The sequence below is a fragment of the Mirounga angustirostris genome, unplaced genomic scaffold (genome assembly GCF_029215605.1).
Source record: "Mirounga angustirostris isolate CCGP_5_RB_7025 unplaced genomic scaffold, mMirAng1.0.hap1 SCAF_15, whole genome shotgun sequence".
In the NCBI taxonomy this organism is placed as follows: domain Eukaryota; kingdom Metazoa; phylum Chordata; class Mammalia; order Carnivora; family Phocidae; genus Mirounga; species Mirounga angustirostris.
The window spans coordinates 8,341,028-8,366,794 of record NW_026991723.1 but is presented as its reverse complement, the minus strand read 5'-3'; the positions used below and the strand labels follow the sequence as shown (position 1 = coordinate 8,366,794).

Below are 25,767 nucleotides of genomic sequence, written 5' to 3'. Positions count from 1 at the left end.
ATGCTCTTATGTTATGTCACACATACGCATACATATAAACATGAGGTAGGGTTTTGTTAAATTTCTTTTGTAAATGCTTCAAGAATGAAAGCAGAGCTGTTGGCTTTACTAAAACAATAATAAAGAGAAACCACAAATTGAGAAAAAATTGTTCTTCAGCGACATGCGGAAAGCTGTAAAGAGCCAGTCTAAGAAGCACCAAGAAACAGACTTGTCAATAAAATGAGGATGCACATTTTAGAGTTAGAAAAAAAAAATACGAATTTAAATCAACCTAATAATCATCCTTGTAAAATTTAGAGTGCATATTTGGAACATGAAATATGAACTTGGATGTTGAGGGACTTCTCAGGCCTTCATTTTACTTATTGATTGGCTTGTGGCTATCTTCTAAGCAAACCTAAAACAGAGAAGGTGATTTCTATGATACTGAGTAAATAGGTTCCATCTCGATCCAAAGCTCGCGGCAGGCAAGCTAGCTGTGTGTTCTCGTCCTCTCCCTCCCTCCTCGTCCCCTCCCCCTCCCTCCTTCCCACTCCGTGCCCTTCCTGGAGTTTTTATGGGCAGCCTTAGATCTATATTTACCCACTATATTTAGTAAGTTTGATTATGCATAGCCTAAATTCAGATCTGAGATGATGATCCAGATTTTTGTTCACTGAAAGAACTTTTTCTTTTCTTTTCTTTTATAGGTTTACAGCAAAGATGAAGGACCAACTTATTTCTCGCTCTTCCTGCTATTCGGTAGGCTTGTTTTGCCTCAGGCCTTTGCCCTCACTGTGCTTTTGTAGAAGGCTCTGCTTGCACATCTGCCCATGCCAGTTGCTTCCTGACATTTAAGTCGCCACTCAGTTGCCACCTCTTCCGAGAAGCCTCCCAGATTACTCAATGTAAACAACACTCACATCCAATCCCTCGCCACTGTCTGGCCCAACACTGTTTGTTTTCTGCTATCCCTTTATGCAGTTTTGGGTTTTTTGGGGGTTTTTTTGTTTTGTTTTTGGTAAGTTTTCATGTCACTGAGAAAAAATTTTACATACAGTAAAACTGACCCTCTTTATTGTAGTTCTGCAAGTATCGACAAATGCATCCAGACACGTCCTGCCACCAGGACAATCAAGATACAGAAAGTTCCACTGCCCTGAACTGTTGCCACATCTCTTCATAGCTAACCCTTTCTCAAGCCCAGCTCTGAGCTAGTCTTTGTATCCGCAGTGTTGCCTTTTCCAGAATGTCATATAAGTGGAATCATATATTATGTAGCATTTTGAGTCTGGTTTCTTTCACTTTCTTTAGCTTAATTTATTTGTGACTCATCTGTATTATTATATGTATGAGTATTTCTCTCCTTTTCATTACTGAAAATCGTTTCATTGTCTGGATGGATCATAGTTTGTTTATTCATTCTCCATGAGTTGATTCCAGTTTTGGTGATTACAAATAAAGCTGCCATAAACATTCAAATACAGTTTAATTTCAGATGTATAAATACCTAGGAGTGAGATTGCTGGGTCATCTGGCAAGTGCATTTTTAACTAGAGAAGAAACTGGTGAACTATGTTCAAAAGTGTCTGTATCATTTTGTATTCCTACCAAGGATGAATGAGAATTCTGGTAGCTCCACCTCTTCACCAGAACTTGGTATCATCCAAATTTTCATTTTAAGCCATTCTCATAGTTGTGTAGCTGTATGTCATTATGGTTTTAATTTTCATTTCCCTGTTGGCTAATGAGGCTGAACATTTTTTTAAGTGTTTATTTGCTGTTATATCTTCTTTGATGGAAGGTCTGTTCAAATCTTTTGCCCTTAACAAAACTGTCTTCTTATTATTGGGCTTTTTTGAAGATATTTTATCATATTCTTTCTATATTCTGGATATTATTTTTTTTCAGATATGTGATTTCCTAATACTTTCACTCAGTTTGTAACTCATCTTTTCATTCTCATCATGTGTCTTTCAAAGGTAAGTTTTTAATTTTGATAAAGGACAATTTATCCTTTTTCTCTTTTCAGGAATTATGTCATATCTAAGAAATTTTTGTCTAACCCAAAGATCACAAAGATTTTCTTCTATGTTTTATTCTCAAAGTTTTATATTTTTAGGTTTTCTGTTTCAATCCGTGATCCCTTTTGAGCTAATTTTTATAGATGGTGTGACATATGGGTGGGAGGTTACTCTTTTTATTGCATACTGATATCCAATCATTCCACCACAACTTTTGAAAGGCTGTCACCTCTCCATTAATAGTCTCTGCAACTGTGTCAAAATCAATTGACTGTAATGGTGGATGTTCATGTTTTTAGTAATTAACTTGTTGATCTTGAGATGTTTTTAGCATGCCACATTAGATGTTTTTAGATGGTATCAGGGATCAGACAAAAAACAAAAATGAATCTTTTGTTTTTGTGTGTAAGTCTATTTTAAGCCCTAAGAATGGGTCGAATAAAAAGCAGGTGGAGAGAAAGTTACTTATTTTGATGGAAAATTACCAATAATTCCTCTGGGTAATGCCAATTATTTTAGTTCTCCAACACACACACACACACACACACACACACACCCCTGTGCTGCTTTTCAGTTCCTCAATAGCAGATTGGAGTTGACTGTCAGGGAGCAGAAGGGCATTACCCCAGCTGAACATTAACTGAGCATCTACTACATGCTAGGTGCTCTTCAGAGATCTGGTCATTTAGCACACATCCTCATTGAAGATACTGAGGCCTAGACATTAGGAAAGGGTTGGTGAAAAATAAGAATCAAGATCTGGAATTCCCAGGGGAGTCACATTTTTAAGCACCCTTATCTACTTAATTAATTAATTAAATACATCAGTCAGCCATGGTGCTGAGTGACAGAAGGGCATCTGCTGCCCGCCCCCCCCCCCCCCAACAGTCTGTGTGTTTGGACAGTGCTGTGGTCTTGAGTATCACTGAACCTGGACCAGCCCTCACTCTGACCTTGTAGCCACTGTGTTGTGTCTTTGTGCAGGGCTGGCCAAGGCCAAGGCCCTTTCCTCGTGTTTCCTGGTTAAAATCTTGTTCTTCTACGATGAAGTGAAGTGGGACTCAAGAGTTACTAGTTCACGTGGTTCTTGCACTCAAGAGGTGGGTTTTCTAAAACCCCACGAAAATTCATTTTCTATCCCCAAATCCAAATGATTCTGTCTGGAATGAACTACAGATCATCATCTATTTACTTACTGAGAGAGTAGGAGCGCAGAGACCAGTAAGCAAAGGGAGAAAGACAGGAAACTAGCAATTACTGAACACCCATTATGTCAACTGTTAAGTACTTGGACATGGTATGAACATCCTTGTGTTGTTTATCCCATTTCACAGATGAGAAGACTGAGGCCTAGGCAGGTCAAATTGTCCTAGTGAATAGTCAGCATGTTCTGGGGCCACAATCTGTGCCCTTGACTTTACGTGACAGGACTGTGTAGGGGGATGGGAGTGAGAACTCCCCTCCTCCCTCAGAATTAAAAATGGCATCCACATCCCTCAATGGGAATAGGCTTTAAAGATTCCTACTATGTGTGACAACTTGCACACAACGTAAACAATGGCAGCCTTGCCTGTTTTTCTCCTCCCACGCGTCAAGGTCACCATTTCATTTTCCCATCTCTGACAAAGAATTCCTGGTTTGGTTTCCTGTGTTTCTTCTCTTTATGCTTTTCAGTACTACAGAGACAGGATGCTTTGAATAAAAGCCTTGGGAGACATTATAATATGAGGGAAAAGTCTTTTTTTTTTTTAAATAAGGAAGTCAAGAGTGACAGTGTCCGGTGGTTTTAATTGTGGGGTTGACTTCATGTGTGGATTGTGAGTGGGCTCATACTGACTAGGTGTAAAGATGGGGAGTTTTTCCAGAAACATCTGTCGTGTCCATCTCATTGTGGCAAGTTCTTTGTATCAGAAAAAATCTGCAGAGCTTCTAAAGAGAGGTATGTCCTGACTTACATTATCTCAAAAAAGGTCTCAAAAACATGTTTTCAATGGACTTGATGTTTTAGATGTAGTGGAATAACTGCTACATAAAATCATCCGTTAGTGAGGGAAGGTCAGAGGAGCCCAGATTTAAACTCCACATTTTGCAGATGAGAAAACCGAATGCCAGAAGGAAGTGACTTTGCCTGAGGTCACACAGCTCATTAGAGCTCAAGTGGAATGAGAGTTCACTTTGTAGGACTCTCCAGTGCTCCCTGTTCCAGGATTAGATTGGTACATATTGAATTCCATTAATGGAACAGAAAACATTCAACTCCATATCTCAAGATCCAAGTCTCCTCAGAGAGGAAGTGGGGATGCTTTTTCTTCTCATAGGAAAGATGGAATTAGTCTGACTCTCTTTACCAGGTCATGAGGTCAGTTGAGATTTTATATACATGGGTGTGAAATGGATGAGAGCATTTCTTACCTAAAGAAAGGATTCTTTAAATCGAGGATGTTCCCAGATCTGAAGCCTGTCTGGTTTACCAGCGCCACAATCTGAATGTCATAGCTCTGTCTGGATGGCAGAAAACAAAACAAAAAAACCATCATTTGACAAGACCGGTTATCTTCACAAACCCTGAGGGTGCTGCTTTCTACACATACCTACCTGATTCATGAGTTTTGTTTTGTTTTTTATTAACCTAATGTATTATTTGTTTCAGGGGTACAGGTCTGTGATTCCATCAGTCTTACACAATTCACAGCACTCACCATAGCACATACCCTCCCCGGTGTCCCATCACCCAGCACCCCATCCCTCCCACCCCCCACCACTCCAGCAACCCTCAGTTTGTTTCCAAAATCTATCGTGAACTTACCAAATTCATGAGGGTTTTAAGAGTGCATGGCTGCCATCTTGTATATGGCCATATGTGTTTATCTGGATGCTACTAAATATTTATTTGTTAGAAGACTTTGACAGTTATAATCTCTTGATCTAAAAAATTACCAAGTTAATGGTGTTTCTGGTTTTACCAAGAGCAATGACAGAAATGGCTTTAGTTAACAGAGGTACTTCGTGAGTTACCCATTGATGTACCAAAACAATCTTAATTGTGCAAAGACTGGGTAAGTTAAAATCTCAAACTGACAGAAAATCTCAGACTGACAGTTGACAAATGTGATTGATTTTAAGAGGCCCCAGATGAAGACTCATGTAATTCCAGTGAGAACTGGCTGATAAGAACAGCTAATAGGACATATCCTTGATGACTAAAATGAAGGAATTGTTTATGGGATCTTTATTAGTCATATATATATGCTCGATCTGCCTGCCACTCCCCCTGCTTGTGCTTCTCTTCTCTGACAAATAAAATCTTTAAAAAATATGTATTTCTTCAGATTATACAGTGTTACATATTCACTGTAGAACAGAAAAATAAAGAAAAATAGAAATTAAATAAAATAATCCATAACATCACTGGACAAAGATTCTTCTACTATAGAGTATTTTCTTACCCATTTTTTATAAATGTAAATTTTTAATAAAATCATCTAAAGTATTCCTTCATATGTCCTAATTGGATTTAACATAAGCAAGCATTTATCCTCTAATTCCTTTTTAAAAAAAATTTATTTGGGAGAGAGAGAAAGCAAGAGGGAGAGCATGAATGGTGGGGAGGGGCAGAGGAAGAGAGAGAAGCAGACTCCCCGCTAAGCAGGGAGCCAGATGCAGGGTTGGATCCCAGGACCCTGAGGTCATGACCTGAGCCGAAGGCAGATGCTTAACTGACTGAGCCACCCACATGCCCCATCCTATAATTCTTGACAATGTATTTTTCAGTATTATTATATGGGTATAGCACAGTGTATTTAATAATTCCCCACTGTCAAATATTTATATTTTTATAACATATTATAAACATGTAGTAACATATTATTACTTATAGTAACAAAAATTTAATTTTATGACAGAAATTCTGCTGTAAAGAACGTTCTTATAATACATCTTTATGTCCTATCAGTGGTTATTTTCTTGGAATAAATTCTTAGTGTTAGACTCACCAGGCTAAAGCACATAGACATTTAAGGTTCCAATACCTACCGCTAAAATGTCTTCCAGAAAGTGGACTGAATTACTTCCTCACCTACAAAGTATAAAAGTGCTAATTTCATTACACATCTTCCAATCCCTAATATTTTAAATGTTTGGGGTTAACATATTATTATTTTAATTTGAATTTCCTTGACGGTTTGGCTTCTGTTTCAAATTCCAGAAATTACTAAGGGATACAAAGGCCACCCTGTCATTACCAATAGTGGCCTGGGAAGGTGTATGTATAATGTCAGATCCCACGAAACCTGTAACTCCAGTTCTAGATTTTATCGGGGCCAATTACAAAGTTAAGAGGGAAAATTAAAACAAAAAAATCAACGATGTCCTTTGATTCTGTTTCAACTCCTATAATTGACCCCCAAACTACTCTGTTGTAAAATGTTTCTTCCGTGATACCCACATCCAGTAGTTCACTGCATGTGATACTTGAAGGTAGATGCGGGGAGAGCGAGACACGGAGACACCGAGCTCCTCAGGAGAGGGGCAACCCCTGGCCATGGAAAGGCTGAGCAATCAGCCTCACAGGTAAGTCAGGGAGGGACACACCTGCATATTTTTCCCAAAGGAAAGACACCTTCTTAACAATATTTGAAGTAATTAATATAGGACTTAAAGCAGAAATGGGGGACCCCGAGGTCTGTGCAAACGTGTGTGTCCACGGATGCATACAAGGCACAAGAGAGACCTGTGTGGCCCCAGGTATGGTCGGGAAGAGTGATCAGTAAGTTCCTGCCACAGGGTGTTCTGCAAGGCTCTTTTCAGAATGCTAGATAAGATAACACTGTCACTTTATACTCACTTCTCTCAACCCACTCCTCTCCTTGACCCATCCTCAGAGTCCTAGCTTCCCTCATGGAAGGCAAAAAGAGCTTCATGTCATGTTAGGTCATGGCTCAGCGTGGTGAGTGAGAGCTGAGATTTGTTCTCAAAGCCCTTCCGTGTGCACGTGGGGGCGACGGGGAGGATGGTTGGGCAGGCTATTTTGATAGTGATTCATCTAACCAGGGGAGAACATGCCCTTCCCGAAGTCTGCAGAAAAATCATGCGCTCTTCTATCCCAGGAGCAGTGTCATCCTAGCACCACGACACCCAGGAGCCCAACTCCAAACTCCGTAATTAATGTGCAACGTGGATAAAGCAACCAACAACGGAGAATCTTGGGGCGCCCGGGTGGCTCAGTCGTTAGGCGTCTGTCTTCAGCTCAGGTCATGATCCCAGGGTGCTGGGATCGAGCCCCGCATCAGGCTCCCTGCTCGGTGGGAAGCCTGCTTCTCCCTCTGCCACTCCCCCTGCTGGTGTTCCCTCTCTCACTGTGTGTCTGTCTGTCAAATAAATAAATAAAATCTTTAAAAAAAAAATGGAGAATCTTTCAAGACTGTGTATACAGGATCCTAAATAACTATTAATTCTTTTGAACCAATTATGTAGCAATGTGTATTCTTTAAAAAAAAAAAAAAAAAACACAAAAACCTAGTTCTTTGCCAGACTTAGTCATTTTATTTTTATTTATTTATTATTTTTTTTAAGATTTATTTGACAGAGAGAGACAGAGCGAGAGAGGGAACACAAGCAGGGGGAGTGGGAGAGGGAGAAGCAGGCTTCCCGCCAAGCAGGGAACCCGATGCGGGGCTCGATCACAGGACCCTGGGACCATGACCTGAGCCAAAGGCAGATGTTTAACAACTGAGCCACCCAGGCGCCCCAAGTCTTAGTCATTTTAAATCTACAGAGCAAGTGACATACGCAGGGACATACTTTAGTTCAACGACTGAGCGCAAAATCATTGCTTCGTATACCAACATTTCTTTCGTCATCAAGCAGAGATTGGAAACTTGAGAACAACATATGTAGGGCATGTCTTTCTAAAGAATGTGGTAATTCATGATAATTTCGTCTTATTAGAGGAAACAGATGGTACAGTAGAGGGAGAGGCTTAGTGCTGACCACCAAGGAAGAAGGGAGATGGAGAAAGAGAAGTGACAGGAAGCTTGGGGAGAAAATGGCCCAAGTCACCGAGGATGTACTGATGGTGAAGGAAGGAGATAGAACTTCAGTGGTATAGACCCCACCCTGTTTTCTTCAGCGGGGTTTGACCGAGCGTGCCCCAGGGAGGACGAGGGATGACACACTGGGGTATGGAAGAAAATACGCAGCTCTGATTTTTAATTTTGTCAGCCCTAGGACACGAACGCAGTTGTTCACCTAACACCTACTGAGCACTAGCGAATTCACCAGGTAAACGCTGGATTCTAATCACCAGCAAAGAGTTAAGGTACATGTTAGGCTCACCTAGTTCCTCAGGTTTTGCTAAGGTGGGATGGTTCAGTAAGAGTCTGATTATGGGGTCCAACGTGACTGAGTGACTACCAAGAATGTGATGGACACATGGGCCAGAGCCATAAGAATCTGAGGGACGCTGAAGAACAAAGAAACGTCACATAAAGCTGTGCCAGCGAATGCTCTTTCTTTACTGCGCCGCATCAGACGCGAAAGCTTCCCCTACAGTTCCTCCTGGTGCAGCTGTCCAAACATATAGGCCTTTGATGGAGCAGTTCAGTGATGACCATTAGGAGCAGCATTCGGAGCTTCAGAAGCTGTAGCTCTTTGGTCAGCGTTTCTCCTAGTTTCATAAAACAAATCTCATTAAACTCCCTATAAACCAAATTCCCTGGCAAACCTCAGTACAGCTGACCCTCACAGAGATCCAAAAGTTTTTTTTTTTTTTTTTTAAGATTTTATTTATTTGGCAGAGAGAGACACAGCGAGAGAGGGAACACAAGCAGGGGGAGTGGGAGAGGGAGAAGCAGGCTCCCCACTGAGCAGAAAGCCTGATGCGGGGCTTGATCTCAGGACCCTGGTATCATGATCTGAACTGAAGGCAGACGCTTAACGACTGAACCACCCAGGCACCCCAGAGATCCAAAAGTTTTAAGTTATGTTCCAAAAAATATTGGCCCAGGGTAAGTGGATGAGCTAGACCCCAAATCAGCCTATGTATATATATATATTTTTTACATTCATTCTTTTTATTTTTATTTTTTATTAGAGAGAGAGAGAGAGTACAAACAGGGGGAGCAGCAGGTAGAGGGAGAGGGAGAAGAAGGCTCCCCGCTCAGCAGGGAGCCCGAAGTGGGGCTTGATCCCAGGACCCTGGAATCATGACCTGGGCCGAAGGCAGCCACTTAACTGACTGAGCCACCCAGGCGCCCCTACATTCATTCTTTTTATTTCTATTTTTGTATCTTATGAGATACATGCTACATAAATTTCTATGTGTGTGTGTGTATATATACATATATATACACACAGAGACATATCTATGCATGCATGTGTCTATAGTATATAAATGTATAAACATACATATATATACATATATCTCTATATCGAGCACTTCGTCTTATGCTATTATTATTGTAGTATATTCACATAATTAAGAGATAAATGCTAGTATACTTGGGAAGATGCATATATAAATGTTTTTACTCATAAGGGCACATGACCAAAAAGCTTCATGGACACCACTTCTGTGAACCAGAGGGATATAAATTTCATCAAGTTCCTAAGCAAGGTGGGTTCTGTTTGATCGTCCCAAGCACCAAAATGAATGACAGCCTCAGAATGACGGGGAGTCTGTGGACAAGAAAACACTAACGGTACAATCATAAATGGTCCTGGCTGGGAAAGAAAAGGGCAGCCACTGCCCACACCCGTGTGGGTGCTTTCCCAGGAGGCCCGAGCTTAAAAGGACTATTTGACAATAAGGAAGGGGGTGATCCTCTGCAAAGGCAGGACAAACAAGTAGCACCTTACCGAAAAGAGCATCAAAACACTGACATTCAGGAAGTGCTGAGGGTTGTAGAAAATACCAAGGAAGAGAAGAACTTTAAAGCAAGAACTCTGATGAGATATAATATGAGAAAGAAAGAAAGAATATGCAGGAAAAAATAAGATTTTCTGTGGATCTACTGTGTATTGATGACTATACTATGTTCTCTCCTTTAATATCTGCCAAAACCTGGTGACACAATTACTGTAATTTGCTGCTAGAGAAATTCATTAACTTGTCCAAGATCACTCAAGCACCAACCACATGCAGAGGAGATGGGACAGAACCAGGATGCATCAGACTCCCAAACCTGGCTTCTCTCACTACACCAGGGTGCTGGTCTAATATAATGAAGAACTTCCTCCCTCTTGCCTCCCTCCCTTTCTTCTTTCTACAAAGTATTGTGGGCTCATAATATCTTAGGCATCTTCTTTCAGTTGTGCCAGATGAAATTCTCACTAAGAGAAGGACCATCAGTTATGACTTCTTCATTCAGGTGGTCATTCCACATCTCTGTTGAATCTCTGAAGCATATGAAGTGAGGAGGGATACACCATAGAAGATTCAGGCCTTCTTTTTGGGAAGCTCACATAAAGACAAATACTAGCAATATAACATCTGTGTGTTAAGAAAGGGACAGAGGCCTGGAGGAGCCCAGGAGTCACGACACAGGTATGTGATGTGAATGGTTTGCCTCTTTCTTCCCTACAGGGGAACAAAGGAGAGGAGGGTAGAAAAATACGACTGATGAGGATGAAACCCTAGATATGTTAGAAAAAAGTAATGAAACAATAAGATGGTTTAAATTCACTCGCCTAATTATACCCTAAGGCACCTTAACAAAGAAATATTTGAAAGCAAAAGAATGTTAAGCAGAAAAGGCAAGTCCAAACTGCAGGCTGATGTTGGGTACTGTCTCTGAGCAATTTTTTTTTTTCCTGTAGAACTGGTCATTAAATAGATGGTTTATGAGGATTTAGGGAGAAAGTGGTAACTTCCAGGATGAACATGGTAAAAATCAGCATTTTCCACCTTTGCTCCTGGAAGCCATCCCCAAACAAGCAGAATAGAAAGACACTGCGGAACACAGACCTCCTTTTCTGTCTAACCAGGAGAAAGATACAATCCGCCCGCTCTAACTTATGCATGAGGGCTACAAAAGCAGTTAATTGGTCGTAAGCCACATGGGAAAAAGCACAGAAGTGCAAAGCGAAGCAAGAGAGCCCAGGGGCAGCCCACCTCAGAGAGTGCTCCCCAAAATACAGGCCCTAAAGATGAGGAGAGTTTTCTGAAATGCACAAGTTTTAGTCCTTGTTTGTAGCATCTTGGGCAGGAACTGGGGCAGGCAAGGCTCCTGGGCGGAGACATGTCTAGAACTGCAACACGGCAGATCCACCTAGAGACGCACAGAACAGCCATGCTTGCAGGAAGCAGGATGCCTCTGCGGCCGCACCAATGGACAGAGAGCATGAGGTGAGGAAAACAGACCACAGGAACACTGCCATGTCTCTCCCACCACAGGAACGCCTTTCTTGTAAATCACTTTCCAGAAAAGTTCCATGAACTTTCCAGAGGGGGAGGACTTAGAATCTCAAACAATTTAAAAATCACTCTTATAGGAGTGAGGAGTTGAGGATGGTAGCCAACGGAAAAACACTGGGAGGATTCTGGAAGAACTCTCCAAATATTTAAACAACTGCCATGTGGAGGTTGGAACAGACCTCAGAAGCAGAAGTAAGATAAATGAGTACAGTTAATAGGAAGTGGTAGATAGGACTGACAGCAAGAATCATTTTTTAATCATCAGAGATGTCTAAAGTACATGACATCAATAACCAAAGACCATATGAAAAGTTACTTAACCTTAGTAGTAAAGAAACAGAAACCAAACAACCAGATGCAACTTCCAAAAATGATTTTTGGATCTATCAGATTGGCAAAAACCATAAAGATCTGTAATGGGCAGTGCAGGGAATGATGTGCCGAAATGCACAAGGCTGTCCACTGCAGTGTGAGTGGAAGTTGGTGCAACCACTGAGAAAAGCAGTATTTGTCAGAGTGCAACATATACATAATCTTTGATCTAGCATTTCCATTTCCAGGGATCTCACGTAGAGATATTCTTGCCACTGTGTAAACTTCCTGTTCAAGGATATTTAGTGCAGAGTTTTTTGTAATGGCCAAAAAAGGGAAACACCAGAAGCAACTCAAGTATCAATCAATCAGCGATTTTAAAAAAGACATGTCATATATCCATTTCTGATGCACCTATTAAAATGACAAAGCAGTCTATCTGCACAGATTCAGGACTCACTGCTAAGTGAAAACTTAAGTTGGAGACTGCTAGTTTAGTCCGCTTATAAAACAGCAATAAAAACCCCATGACAATTTTTGGTTAGTACATGCACAGAAAATCGCCTGAAAGGATATGGAGCATGGGGTCACATCTGGTGAGTGGGGTGAGGGGTGGCAGAGTGTGTGGACTCTAGACACTTTTGTAGTTTTGAATGTACTTGTGAATGTGTTAGGTTTTTGTAATGGAAGAAATCGAGACTTCAGAAATGCAAGGGTTGATATGTGAGGTGGTGAGCTCTCTGTCACAGGAGCATTCAAGCACAAGCCCAAGAAGCAGGGGGAGGTAGGGAGGGAAGGAAGTGGAACAGGATGACCTCTGAGTACCCTTAATATCCGGAGAGTCCTTGAACCACTCTGTGATTCTTTTCTCCTCTGATTTACCCAGGAGATGCTCCAGCAAGGTGAAAGAAAATAGAGCATTTTAAAAATGAGAGAAATCAAAGTAATCGCTGCCAAGGCCTCATGAAACCATTACCAGAGGGAAGCGGCCAATCCTGCAGTGCTTGTCCCCCTGGGTACAGATCGATGTTGCTGTGCTAAATTTAGGGGGGTGTGGCTAGCTACAAGGAAGGCCAGGAAGCTGACGTGGGATTTAAAGCACTTGATAATTTGAGCCTTTGGCAAGCACTCCCATGAGCGGATGGATGCCCTCTCTTCTTCCGCGGTCAGGTGGAGAACACTGCCCTTGAGTTATCCCAAGCTCCCCATCCCTGCCGCCCTGAGCCCAAGGGGGACGTCTGCCGGCTGGGTCCGTAGCTGAGTGCACCTGGCAAAGTCAGCCAGGCTTTTGTAAAGCATCCTGTCCATGTCTAGGTGCTGGAAAGGCTCCCACCTCCTGCACCCCCTTCCCCATATGAGCAGCATGCAGAGGTGGTCTCCCGTCTGTACTCTCCTGCTTACCGTCTATTGGCTACAAACAGCACTTTCCCTGAGAGGGTCTCTCCTTCTTTGGCAAAGAGAGGAGTGTGAAGAAGGCACCGCACCTGATACCAATGAGTCAGAGGCTCAGTTGGGGCTGTTGACAGCCAAACTGTTACCCTGTGGGGCAAGAAAAGAGTGAAGAGCCAATCATGTTTCCAGGCCCAAATTTAATGGACTGCGCTGGGGACCTGGGCTGAGAGTTGGTTTCCAGGGTTTTCAACTCATGGAACCCTCTGAAGAAAAGGATAGCTCAATTTAGGTCATTGCCATGTGCTGGGTCTGCACCAAGAGCTTCATGTATATTATCCCACTAAGTCTTTAAAATGACTCAATGAGGTAAGCCCTGAGAGGTTAAAGGACTTGCCCAATGTCACAAAGAGGACAGCTGGAGAGCCAGGCTTCAAAGTCGTGGACTTGGCCACTCAATCAATCTGTACTTCCGAATCAAAGTTCATTAGAAGCCCAACAAGTAATAGAGTTCAACTGGGAAATGATTTGTTTGAAAAGCGTCTGTCAGGGTGAGAAGTCTGGAGTCTGGACTCTTCACTGTTTCATGCCAACCTGTTCAGGGAACCTGATGGGGCTTCTAGAAGCCAGAAAAGCTCCTGCGGCAGATGGTCTCTACAGTCCTTCCAGCTCGGACATCCTGCATGGGTATGTTCAAATGGATATTCTTCCTTTCATACGAGGAGGTGAGAACATCTGGATGTGCCTCCTACACCAAGGTCACCTGTCCTGGGCTCAGGCTGTGTCTCTGGTTTGGATGGAGTAAGGTGCTCCTACAGGGTCCATTTTGACTTGAAGATTTTGGGGGGATATCTGACAAAATTTAACCGCTAAGTAATATAAACCACTTCTAGATCAAAATATCCTCAGGCATATTATGCAGTAGAACACAAATTTTTTATAGCTTTTTAGGATAAAGCATTTAACTTCAAAGAAATTCTCCCCTTGGAACAGGCCACTTGAAGCTTATCTCCTTTGCTCCTGCAGGAACAAATTCACTGGGGGAAAGTCGGAGAAACAAATGCATGGATCCCTTGGACAAATACGCTTCTGTGCTGTAGGAATGACTCGTACATCCTTTTCTTTCTCTCTGATTGTCAGCCCAGACGAGGCTGCCAGGGATCCCCTCCTCCCTGAGCCCCCCAAGCTCCCTGAGCTTTATCACAGACCCACGGGCCCTTCTCCCTCTACAGAAGCAATGACAAGCCTGGATGTTTCTATAAGGAGTAGAGGAGAGTGTACTGCAAAAGTTTTCCTTTTGCCTGGTCATGGGACCCAGAGCAACTGTCTTTACTCGCCGGACAGCACGAGAAAGCCTGGCAAGAGAGGAGGGGAGTCAGGACAGCAGATATTTGGAGGGGGGTCCCAGGAATGGCACAACCCTTACAAGGAATACCAGACACTGAGAGTCAACTTGTAGGTGGTCTTTCTCCTCTTTTCCCTTAACTTTTCAAATCTTTTCAGGAGGGGTAAGGAGTACATGATGAAAAGGTCACCTAATGTGGCCGTTAGCATTAGCAGTCCATGCCTGCCTGTCATTAAAGAAGGGCTCTAGTCTGAGAAGCTGAAGGTGTGAACCAGAGTGGGGGAAGGTAAGATTCTGGGTACACCCACACACAGGAGGTTCTGTAACCAGGACGATGCCATGGAAGCCAAGGCGGGAGACTTGGGGTCCTTCCCACCACCTATTCTGGAAAAGACCAAGAGGGGCTGATGAAGCCCGGATCCTCTCTCCTTCCTTCAAATCCCAATCCAATTGCCTTCAGAGGTTTCACAGTATTTTAGCCAGGGCTGATCTGACACCATGGAAAACAGTCTCATTTCGACTGGGCCCTAAAATTTCAAAGGTGCGTTCACATCGGTGCTTTATTTTCTTGACACCTAGAGAAGTGAGCATTATGGCACGGGGCCAGAGGAGGCCTGGAAGGGGGGGTGATACCTACAGAGATCCGACAAAGGCCACGTCAAACCAGAACGCCAGGCCGTGGACGAGGCCAGACTGCGTCAGCTGGAACACAAAGGGGATTTCTACTCTGCAAGGAAAAAGAGAGAGAGAGCAGAAACACTTGGAATTATTTTTGTTGTTGTTGACAGGAATACAAGACACATTCATGAGATCAGCCAGAACATTGCCAGAATATTCTCTTCCTCTCTTAAGCACTCTGGCTCCGGCAGCAGGGTTCTCTCCATGTGTGATTCCTGCCTGGCTGAGGCCACACATTTGACCACGTGGCTTCTTGACAAAGCTCGGCAAGAATCACATCACTGCTCTGCGGTGACACGGAGCTCCCCGGGGGCAGGGCAGCATCCGGAGCGGGGTGTGAGCTCTGAGAGGAAGAAGAGGCAGGACCAGGTGACACCCGCCCTCCTAGAAGTCAGAGCAGGAACCGGGCAGCCCCCCTACACTGCTGCTTAGAAGGGAAAGGCTGGTCGGGCCGCCGAACAGAGACGTGGATCACAAGGGGGCGCATCCAGCTAGGAAGGTCCTTGTCACAGTTCATTGATTTTTCAGGGAGGTCACTGAACCTCCCACAGGCCCGCGGTAAGCGTCACACCGACGTGGCCGTGGTTTCTACCCCCTGCAGAAAGAAGAGTGGGAAAGGCACAGCAAAATCTAGATGCTAACTTGGAAAGTCACTTAAATCCTCCGAATCTCAGTTTCGTCATCTGTTGATGGGTGACAAAACCTCTCCCACCTCCCTTGCAAGAGCGGGGAGAACATACATGAGAGTGCTTTGTGAACTTTTTAAAGTGTTTCACAATTTATTGATATTATTTATTGATATTACTGATATTATTCATCCCTTGCTGAGGGGAGACTTATGTTAGTGAGTGCTCTAAAGATTTTCAAAGGAGGTCATACCTTATTTGCGTTTATGGTGTCTCCAAAGCCCTAACTTCTTTCACCCTGTGGCAGTCAGAGCACTTCTCGAGTTTTCCATTGTGCTGATCACACAGAATTGTTTGGTATGGCACTGCCATTATTTTCTTTTTCTCTTTTTTTTTTTTCCCTTGCATTCCCCTAAATAGACTATGAGCTCTTCAAGGGCAGACTTTTAAAACTTACTTTTTGGGCCTGTGTAAGCACCAGCACCATACCTAGCACCTAGTGAGATCTCAATAAGCACTTGCTGAATCGACACATGTAAACGAGTGACCGGAAGCCGAGACAGAGCTCATTTTCATGAACTTCCCGGGGATTCAGGAGGTGGCCCAGAGCAGCACATAGAGCCGATGGAAGTCAATTTTGTCTGGGCCTGCGGGACTTACAGAGTTGTTCCCAAACGCCATTTCTCTTGAGCTGAGCACACGGGAGGATTACATTTATCCACTCACCCGGGCTCAGGCTCAGCCATGTGACTTCCTTTGACCCATAAAACAGGAACAGAAGTGAGCTGTGTCGTTTCCGGGCAGAAGCTTTCAGTGCCAGGACATACTTGGCCATGCTCCTTCTTTTTGACTAAGTGGGGAGGGATGCTCTGGACAGAGGCTGGTGCGCTGGGGTGGGTGACGCCACGCAGAGCTGGAACTGTGCCCAGTGCACAGAGTGTCAGGGAGGAGGACTCCTGTGTTAGAAGCCACGGAGGTTTCTTCTTAGGACCACAGCAGGTTCTAGCCTGTGCTAAGACAGACCCTTCGCCCATTGTGATCTCAAGACAGGTGATGGTCTGAGTTGCCCAGCTGCACCTGCTAAAGTCTGGCGCTCGCTTCCTCAGTAGCCCAGGCAAAATGACAACCTGGCTGGGTCTTAAATTGCACTCAGAAAAAAAAATACACGCACATTGATCTTCTCAGGAAGAAAAAGGCAAAATACTAGTGAAAGGTCATCCAAAGGGGGTTCCTATCACCATCCGGGGAATGAGTTCTCATTTCAGAGTCTCTTCCGGTGGATGGAAGGAGGACAAACATGAACATTTATTGAGTGCCGTCTTTGAAAATGAGCCAGTGCCTGTGAAAAACTTAGCACAGCACCTAGTATGTGGTAAGCACTCAGAAAGTTGTAGCTCTTCTTCTTGATGTTATTGACATGAGTGAGAAGGTAAACAGCCTGGACTCTGGAGCCTTCTGAATGGTTCAAATCCCAGGTCTAGCATCCTCAGTGATACTGTGACCTTGTGCAACCTACTCCATCTCATACCTGTCCTCCCTAAGGTGGAAGTAACAACGGTACTGTTGGCAGAGCAGACACGTGGAGGACACGCCGAGTCATTACATGTAAAGGGCTCAGAACACTGGCTGGCCACGTAAGTACATGCTACTACTACTTAATTGTACACAAACAACTTTTAAAACAATCCTATGGAAGAAGCATCATTCTCCTCATTTAGCAATAAAACGCGACTAGTACTGCTGCCCCTTCCTGGGTGTGACTCCCACCTAAGATCTCTCCCCGTGTGAGGGGCAAGGCCCTGCACTGAAGTTTTGCAGATGAGAGAGGCGGAGGAGATTCTTAAAACCAAGAGCAACACTGGTGTTTACAAACCTGTGGAGATCTGCCTCTTCTGCGTCCATAAAGTTGACTGTGTATTTGACCGTCCGAGCCATCAAAATCCTAATGTCGAATGTGTCCTTGGGGGGCGGGGGTGTGGAAAGAAGCAGAAACGTTATCTTTCTGCCAGGATAAACCGAACCCAAGCGAAATTGTGGACTGGCTTTCCTCCTGGTATTTTAAGTCAACAAGAGTTAGGGTTTGAAAGGCATGAGCTTAATGATAATATCATAATGATGGCTGGCATTTATTCCGTGCTTACTATACACCAAGCACAGAGTGCTTCACGCTTTCCTAAGTGCTAAATGCTTGTTAGGTTGTATCATCTGGTGCTCACAATATTTCTGGAGCAGGTGTGTGGTGTGTTTCCAACCATCCAGATTTTACCTCTTTTCCACATTCCAAGAAGTTCCATAAAAACTTAGCCCATCCTCAGCTCCAGGTATGGCCGGCGACCCCAGCTTGGCCAATCAGTGCATGACTTTTCCCCTGAAGATGGTTTGACAGGCAAGAACATGACCCGAGGGAGGACAATCAGGCTCCATCTAAACTAATCTGGGGCTTTGGCCCAAGTTATTAGAGAAAAGCAGGCTCGCCTGTGGGACTTAAGAGTTGTAAGAATCTGAGGCTGGAGTTCCTGAAGCCATTTTGCTACCACAAGGGGAGACCCATAGTCAAATTAGAGGCAATGGAAATAAATTATATGGATAGAAAAATCAGATTCGAGTGACACTGTCTGAACTCCAGCAGTGGGTCTCTAGCTCCGGGCTCTGCATTTTTGAGGGCCAGTAATTAAGCCAGTTTTGGGGAATGCCAACTTATTGCTGTCCAAGGTCACATAGTTAGAGGGGGTCACGAATGAAACCCCAATCTGACAGCGATGCTCCTGTTCTAAGCTATTTATTTTACAAAGCTTCCTCTCCTATTATGCCTTGGGCCACCAGAATCAATGGGAAGATATGAATTATTGAACAAGTGTGAGGGCTGAGTGTGTACATGGGGTGAGTCAGGGCAGTGGGGGAATCAGAAGTTACTTATTGAAAGGCAGTCAGAATATCTCCTTGCTTTCGACAGCATCGTTCTCTGAGAATTTTCTTAATTGATTGGAAGATGAGAGCTGGAAGACTTGAGAACATAGCATTCCAAGGAGCTCTTTCTTCTTTTTGGTGATGGCTTCACGGAGCCTGGCAGCACACCACCTCCCAGGTGCATGAGTGAACGAGCAATCAAATCCTTAGATAAACACATGGAGGAGAGTGTGTGATGACACCCACTTACTACTATTGGCTGTCTGAAATACTCATCCACTGCAGCCCCCCGGAGACTGGACAGGTTGACCCCATAGAAGCATTGCTGGTACCTGAAAGGGAGCACAGAGAATCACATGCACCTTGTCCCTCACCAGAGTCCCCAAGCCCCTTACAGCTGTGACATGCTGGGAAGCTGCCTCACAGGTCCTCAAAGGCAGCCACAAGCACGTGAGTGAGCACGTGAAGGCAAACTGGTCTAGAGGGAGTAGCGACGAGAAAAGGCTCTCCAGCAAATCTGTGGACGTGTACTTGACCTGCAGTGGGGGGAGTAGTTGAGGTGAAGGACAATACCTGTGTAAAGATTATGGACGGTATCTGTGGGTACGAAGGCCTCTGGGTTCCCACCCTTGACCTCACGCCCCAAGGTGGCTGCCTGCTCCGTGACATGCTGTCCCGATCCTGAAATACAATTCCCTGACCCTCTCATTATCCAGCCCAGAGCACGACTTTAGATCTCCAAAGTCCCCCCACATTCCTGCTGTTTCAGGAAACAGATTGCTCTCTTCGGTTCTTCCGTAGCCATGGGCCAGCAGCTTCCTGATGGCACTGGCCGCAGTGGCCGAGTGAACTGGAGCCTGCTCGTCACAGTCCGCGGTGCGCGTTTCTTCTCAAAATTGTGGTCAGTGACATTCGACCACAGAAAGTGACCAACGCTATAGCCCTCCCTTCCTTCCTCTGGGAGCCAGATGCAAAGCAGTTACTGCCACACCACTGGCCACGTCTTACCTCCGTGTCCCCGCTACACCCCAGGCCGTGCCTCGGACACAGCAGGTGCTCTGTGTCAGCGTGGCGAGTGGTCTGCACTCCCGAGAGAAGAGATCTCGGGGGTGGATTAGGAGAGGCTTTATTCAGGCTCTGCCAGCGACTGGCTCTGAGCCCCGCACAAGTCACCTGAACTCTGCCTGTTTCCTTTTCTCTGAAATGGGAATAATTATATGCTCACTCTGTAGGGTTATATAAGCAGTAACGGAATTAACACAAGGAACGGTGAGCAGCACTTGGCATTTTGTTACCACCGCCTGAGCTGGCTATTATCCTCTGAATGCCGCCTTCTCAGGTCAGCACTGGGACCAGGGCAGTAGTTCCCAATCTGTGCTGTGGGAGGACTTGGGGGGGGGGGGGCTTTTAAAAATTCAAGTTGCCAGGCCCAATTCTAGAAAGCAGCCTGGGAGACCTTATCACTAGAGATTGAAAGTCTTTATCCTGAGATTGAAAAGCAGCTTCCCTAATAAGGGTGCGTGCGTGCGTGTGTGTGTGTGTTTGCCTTGTGTGTGTGTGCATGTGTGTGTGCATGTGCATGTGTGCGCGTGTTTGCCTGTGTGTGTGTGCGTGCATGTGCATGTGTGTGCGTGTTTGCCTGTGCGTGTGTGTGCGTGCATGTGCGTGTGTGTGTTTGCCTGTATGTGCATGTGTGTGCGTGTGCATGTGCGTGTGTGTTTGCCTGTGTGTACGTGTGTGTGTTTGCCTGTGTGCATGTGCGTGCATGTAGTGTGTGTGTGCGTGCGTGTTTGCCTGTGTGTGTGCGTGTAGCGTGCATGTGTGCATGTGCATGTGTGTGTGCATGTGTGTTTGCCTGTGTGTGTGCGCGCGTTTGCCTATGTGTGCATGCGTGTGTGCATGTGCGTGTGTGTTTGCCTGTGTGTGTGTGCACGCGTGCGTGTGTGTGTGTGCGTGCATGTGTGTTCTACAGCCTGCGAATCAGATAGGGATTCACTTCATCACTCCCCATCCTCTCCCAGTCCTATGCCTGCCAGCCTGCAGGAAAGACAGGAAAACAACCAGCACCACAAAGAATAAACATACAAAACTTAAATTTGTGGTTCAGCTCAGTTTGGATGGAAAGACCAGCCAAAGCAAGGTCCTAAATCCAAAATCAAAGCCTCCAAGGCCCTCAAAAGAGGCAGGGAGGCCTCTTTTGCTTTCGACAAACATTAAGTCGACAGCCAGTTCTCAACCTGCAAGTGAAAAGCAAGCCCCACCAAGCTACCTACAGATCCTGAAGGGCACATACAATTTCTCACCACTGAGCCTCTACTTATTTTCCCTTCTGCCTAGAAATCCCTTTTCCCTCTTTTGTCCTGTTAATTCCTATCCCATCTGTGAGACTCAGCTCAAATGTTCCCAATCACAAATTTTTAAACTTGTGTTACAGTAAAATATTTAAGTTTAACCCACTTAAAAGTGAAAGTATTTTCTAGAGGCGCCTGGGTGGCTCAGTCAGTTAAGCGTCTGATCAGCTCAGGTCATCCTCCCAGGATCCTGGGATAGAGCCTTGAGGCGGGCTCCTTGCTCAGTGGGGAGTCTGCTTCTCCCTCTCCTTCTGCCTCTGCCTCTCCCCATGCTTGTGCATTCTCTCTCTCCCTCTCTCTCTCAAAATAAATAAATAAAATCTTAAAAAAAGTGAAAGTATTTTCTTATTCATCAGTGTATATTTAGCACAAGGCTGGCATACTGTGAGGATTAAAAATTACCTATCCAGCTAGCTATCCTCCATCTCTCTTTAACGAATGAATTGAGGACTTGGTGTCCTTCACAGGCCTATGAATAGTAGAGGTGCCAACGAAGATAATGGAGAAATGGAAAATCATGACCCCAAGTTTCTTTAGTTTCATTACATATTTTTTTAAAAAGATTTTGTTTATTTGAGAGAGAGAGAGAGCATGGTTGTGGGGGATAGCGGCAGAGGGAAAAGCAGACTCCCGGCTGAGCAGGGAGCCTGATGCAGGATTGGATCTCAGGACCCTGAGAGCATGACCTAAGCCCAAGGCAGACGCTTAATGCTTAACCAATTGAGCCACCCATGTGCCCCTCATTACTTGTTTCTTTTTTTTTTTTTAAAGATTTTTTATTTATTTATTCATGAGAGACAGAGAGAGAGAGAGAGAGAGGCAGAGGGAGAAGCAGGCTCCCAAGGAGCAGGGAGCCCGATGCGGGACTCGATCCCAGGACCCTGGGATCATGACCTGAGCCGAAGGCAGACGCTTAACCATCTGAGCCACCCAGGCGCCCTCATTACTTGTTTCTTAATCTTCTCCTTCCACCAAGGGCCCCAGGTAGCCTGGCCCACAGGTGAAGCGTATCATTTTATGAATACACATCCTGAAAACAAGGCTCCTATATGCCTAGAAAATACTTGGAAACAGAGCACTGCAAGTTTAAACAACCCTTTCAGTATTTAGAAGGAGAGTCAAGGTGTTTTTGGAGAAATAAGTCATCAGCACAATAGTTTTTATTAGAGGGAAAGAAGAGAGGGAAGGAAGGGGGTGGGGCGAGAGGGGAGGGGAAGGACAGAGGCAGAAACAATTTCCCAGAAAGCCCAGAAGGACTCAATCCTGTCCATCCTTCAGAATCCCCCAAGAAGCTTTTGAAATGCTGATGTCCGGACTGCATCTGTCCAATTGTGGTTTATTTGATCCAGGCGTGTAACCCTCTTGTTTGTTTCCAAAGCTCAATGGGTGATTCTCATGTTAAGCCAGGGTTGAACACTACAGAGTTACCTGTTCTACAGTCCTCACCAACTGGCGAAAGAGAATCCCCACGGACAGAGACTGCCCTCCGCCTGGCAGTGCCTGAGGCTGCAAACTGCTCTCCAGGCCTTGGGTACAACCTCAGAGGAACCAAGTCTGTGCCCTTTGCCTTGTGTGTTTGGTGCCAGTTAAAACCCAGCAGCCGTGATTAGTGTGGTACACACCAGCACCACGCCTGGGCAGACGGAGCCGTGGGCCCCCTGCCTGGGTTTTAAGAACTTTCTGGCTGGACCGTCTTTCGAACTCTTAGAAATCTCAAATCTCCTTCCGAAATGCATCACAAAATAGTTAAAGCAGATGGGACTGGTATCTCTGTGGGTCTCCTAAGATACACTGTTGGGTGGTGAATCAGGAAATGAATCAGTTGACTTGGAAGCTGCGGATGATTTCCATTGTTTTCATCTTATGTGGGTTTTATTTTCCAGGTTAACTTTTGGCCTCTTAATGAGTCCATAAGGCAGAGACTATGTGTAGTTTTTGCTCTTGACTTCACATTTCCAACTGTCCTCCCCCTCTCCCCTCCCTCTCCACCATAATCCATGCAACGTCTGGAAAATTCTGCAAATATAGCCCAGAAGGAAAATAATTGTACTATTAGCTATGCCTAAACACACCCAGAGTGCAGAGAAAGAGGCAACCCATTTACTATGACGTTAACTTCTCCAAGTTCTACACACAGAGCCCAGCTTGGAGAAACATCCAAGGAAGCTTCCTCTCTGGCCTCCTTTGTCTTTGGCTCTTTGCTAGTTCATCTGGGCCTTTGGTCCTTTCTCCTCATTCACACAGCTCTCCCTACCAGCCTCCTGGATCCGTCTTGGATCCTGAGCGGATCCTGGCATCTCTCACTGGGTCAGATGCCAAACCCTGGGTTCTTTGCCAAGACCAGGGTCGTGAGATGCTCTGATTGACTGAGACTGAGCCACATGCGATTCTCTAGAGACAAGACCACCCAAGCCACAAGGACCGAGAGTGGGGAAGACGTGCCTCTCAGAAGAGAATCTGGTGCTGTTATCAGAAGAAGAGCAACAAACAAGAGATGTCTATCTCATTGTCTTACCAGATCTCCTTTTCCTTCTGATACATCTTCCATAGGTCCAGTTGTTATGCAAACCAGTAATGTCTAGATTTACACGGGCACGCCTAAGGATGCACCACGGGTTCCTTTATAGAATCACAGGCTTTCGCTTACTTCTTAGGAAAGATGCACAGTCTGAAGCTTGGTTTCTTTTAAGGACTGTGCACTCCTTTCCTCCTCTTTTTCCATAATAAAAAACACATTTTTAAAAATATGAAAAGTATATAAATATATCACATATAAAATATAAGCCACATTAATTTGCTGGAGTTTAAACCCAAACAAACAAGACACATAATGTATACCCAGTGAGAATCAAGTGTAAGAATTTTGCTCAAACAGCTGCAAAGAAGAAGTGGATATAGAGCTGTGAATTCATACATCTGGATTTGCTGTATATGGGCTCAGGAGCAGAAATTATGGAAGAGCTATGAGTCTGACACAGGTTACAAAAAGGATGAATATAGAAATTGAAGCTTATTCTTTGAAACAAAAGCCAGTTTGCAAACACTGGACAGATGCAGTTAAAAACAGTTTTTGTTGAGATTTGGCTTGAAGGATATCCTGCTCTATTTGTAACAGACACTCCCAAGGCTCGCACAGCTCCCCTTGCTGTTCTTTAGCTATAGTCCTGAATACTCTCCATGAATTTAAAAATAGATTCCCCTTTAGTGTAAAGTGGACAAGTTGTAAAATGCTCCTATTCCCACCACGAATTTTAGCTTCTTCTAAGCCTGTAACTTGCCTGCTGGAACTCCAGTGAATGGATGGAAAGAGGAATTCACCACTTTTAAAGATCAGACTCCTTCACAAAAGCACCTTTGCCTATAGGAAGAGTGAGCATCACACTCATCCTAGAGCATACTGGAGTCATCTTCTCCATTACTTCAAACCTCCCTGTTAATTTCCTGAGCCTGGCGGCGGGCAACCTTGGCATTGTACTTGGACTCCTTCTAACTGGGACGCTTGTACTATTATCAGTAACACTGAAATAGGGACCACATGGTTAAAGAAAAAAAATAAGGTCTGGATGTGTACAGGCCCAGGGATGGAATATTATGGAAGATCTAGGAGTCTGACATAGGTTACAAAAAAGATGAATATAGAAATTGAGGGGGCGCCTGGGTGGCTCAGTCGTTAAGGGTCTGCCTTCGGCTCAGGTCATGATCCCAGGGTCCTGGGATCGAGTCCCACATCAGGCTCCCTGCTCAGCGGGAAGCCTGCTTCTCCCTCTCCCACTCCCCCTGCTTGTGTTCCTGTTCTCGCTGTCTCTCTCTGTCATATAAATAAATAAAATCTTAAAAAAAAAAAAAAAAAGAAATTGAGGCTTCTTCAATGAGCAAAAGCCAGATGGGTTCAAGAACTGCAGATGTAAAGGAGAAGCAGAGGGAACATACAGAATAAATACTGGTGGCTGAAAGGAGATTCTAGTGCAAGTAACCATGAAACTATAAATGAAACAAGGACAGGGCACATGAAGATCCAAACATGACTGCGCTGGTCATGGTAGTATTCCTTCAAAAGTTCTTTCTCTGTGATGCTCTGTGCCGTATACTTGGCTTCCCACGAAATTTGGTTACATCACGTTGCAATTTGAAATGTTCCTATTTGGTCCACATGGTGTTTCTGTGTACCAGTGACTATCAGGGCCAAATGTATTTTTGGGAAAGACCAGAAGGCCTGGAACACTAGCTATGCCAAAAGAACCTTTAGTAGAAATTTCAGTTTGGGGGCAGAAATGGCCTGGGAACAAACCATCCATTACCTTCACAGGAGATTTAGCAGTTTGTCCATTCAGTTGAATGGACATTAAAAACAGTGTGTCTCTCAGCAGCACCATGGTCAATAAGGCACTTTGTGGACTCGAGAGCGGAAAGGTGCAAGAAGGGATCTTGCATTGCCTAGGGCAGAATTCTCACATTCGCCTTCTCTCATCTTTTGCAAGCACAGACTTCTGACTTCCACAAAGAACCACTGACTCCAGGATATCCACCTCTGTCATCCTGATACCACTCAACTGGCACTACTGTTGTCAAGCACGATGGATGCCCACCATCCAGGCACATTTCTCTGTAAAGGAGACTGGGAAGCATCTTTTGGTTCCTTAAGTGGTACGTCACCTTTCAAGTGCCACCTCAGATCCTCTCAGTCTTACCTCTCTCTGGAATCCTCAGCCATGTGTTCCGACCTGCTGTGCCAAGGTGTGGG

The 25,767-nt window shown here is 44.6% G+C and overlaps 1 protein-coding gene across 1 annotated transcript in view; it reads right to left on the bottom strand.

The window, feature by feature from the left end:
* Positions 1-4,414: 4,414 nt before the first annotated feature.
* Positions 4,415-25,767, bottom strand: part of LOC123850225 (histone-arginine methyltransferase CARM1-like) — a 178,524-nt gene continuing 157,171 nt past the window's right edge. The window contains exons 9-13 of the mRNA XM_064579862.1: positions 18,926-19,007; positions 17,642-17,727; positions 15,102-15,191; positions 13,132-13,269; positions 4,415-4,508 (exon numbers count right to left, since the gene is read on the bottom strand). Of these exons, the coding sequence (XP_064435932.1) occupies positions 4,415-4,508; positions 13,132-13,269; positions 15,102-15,191; positions 17,642-17,727; positions 18,926-19,007 (490 nt within the window). The remainder of the gene's footprint in view (positions 4,509-13,131; positions 13,270-15,101; positions 15,192-17,641; positions 17,728-18,925; positions 19,008-25,767) is intronic.